The 977-nt window shown below is 40.1% G+C and overlaps 1 protein-coding gene across 1 annotated transcript in view; it reads left to right on the top strand.

Annotated features, from left to right (window-relative positions):
- COLQ (collagen-like tail subunit (single strand of homotrimer) of asymmetric acetylcholinesterase) overlaps window positions 1–977 on the top strand; it is a 62,920-nt gene that overhangs the window by 38,109 nt on the left and 23,834 nt on the right. The window contains 1 exon segment of the mRNA XM_015429692.1: window positions 547–582. Coding sequence (XP_015285178.1) covers window positions 547–582 — 36 coding nt within the window.

Genomic DNA, 977 nt, shown 5'->3' with positions numbered 1-977 from the left:
AGAGCGTCCGCCATCGGTGTTCCATAGACCAGAAGTTTTTCGGTCTGCCAGGTTTCTGTATGGACAGAGCATCCTGTAAACTCCCCCATCACATAGTTATTATTGCAGGGGACTGCATTCTCAGTAACACAGAGGCTCCCTGTTTCAGAACAGCAATGCTATATTTGAATCTCACAGACTCTTGGGCAGATGTTTACTGGGACAGCACCAGTAGGGAAAAGAATTAACATGGTAGCCAGAAAGCTATAACCACAAAGTGGGTGATTATGATACCAAAACTGATTGCAACTTCATACCTATGCTTAAAAGTTGCATTCAGCTTTGTTCATTGCCAATAAAGTAACACAGTCTATTTGACTATACGAAACTATATCCCTGATCCTTGCAGCAGAGTTGCCCATATAATCTGATCATTTCCAGCTGCATTATATTAATTTAATAACTGCAGAAATGAAACAGCATTTTTTCTTTTGTATCATGCCCAGACAAACTCAAGCCTATTAATTAAAGAATATTTCATGTCCCCCCCTCCATTTTTCCTTGCAGGGATATGTAGGCTTCCCTGGAATGCTGGGACAGAAGGTAGGTATATAAGATGTGGGAAACTCTCAAACTCCTCACTTAATTGACATTGACGGATTTAGAATTTTTTGTGCATCTTGGATCTTTGTTTTATACTGAGGTTTATGTGCATGTGGTTCTTATATTTTTACCCTCACAGCTACTTTACTTGTGGATTCGTAGCCCTCTTCAGATGTTCATCTGTGCATTCACTGGTCTTTTCCTGATTACATGAGGGAGCCTAAACACTTGTACGTGGGTAAAGGCTTGCTTCACATTTGGTTGAACTCACAGATATCAGGAGCAGGGCTGTTAGGCATACTGCTCTGAATAACTATTTAGTGAATGTGTGGACAAATGTCTAGAGATGGTTTCTGTCTTGTACATATTTCAGTACAATGCATGTTGAACCAAAT

Source organism: Gekko japonicus, unplaced genomic scaffold (genome assembly GCF_001447785.1).
Source record: "Gekko japonicus isolate JY-2015 unplaced genomic scaffold, Gekko_japonicus_V1.1 scaffold767, whole genome shotgun sequence".
Taxonomy (NCBI): Eukaryota; Metazoa; Chordata; class Lepidosauria; order Squamata; family Gekkonidae; genus Gekko; species Gekko japonicus.
The sequence above is the reverse complement of the archived record's forward strand: the minus strand, read 5'-3'. Positions and strand labels throughout refer to the sequence as shown.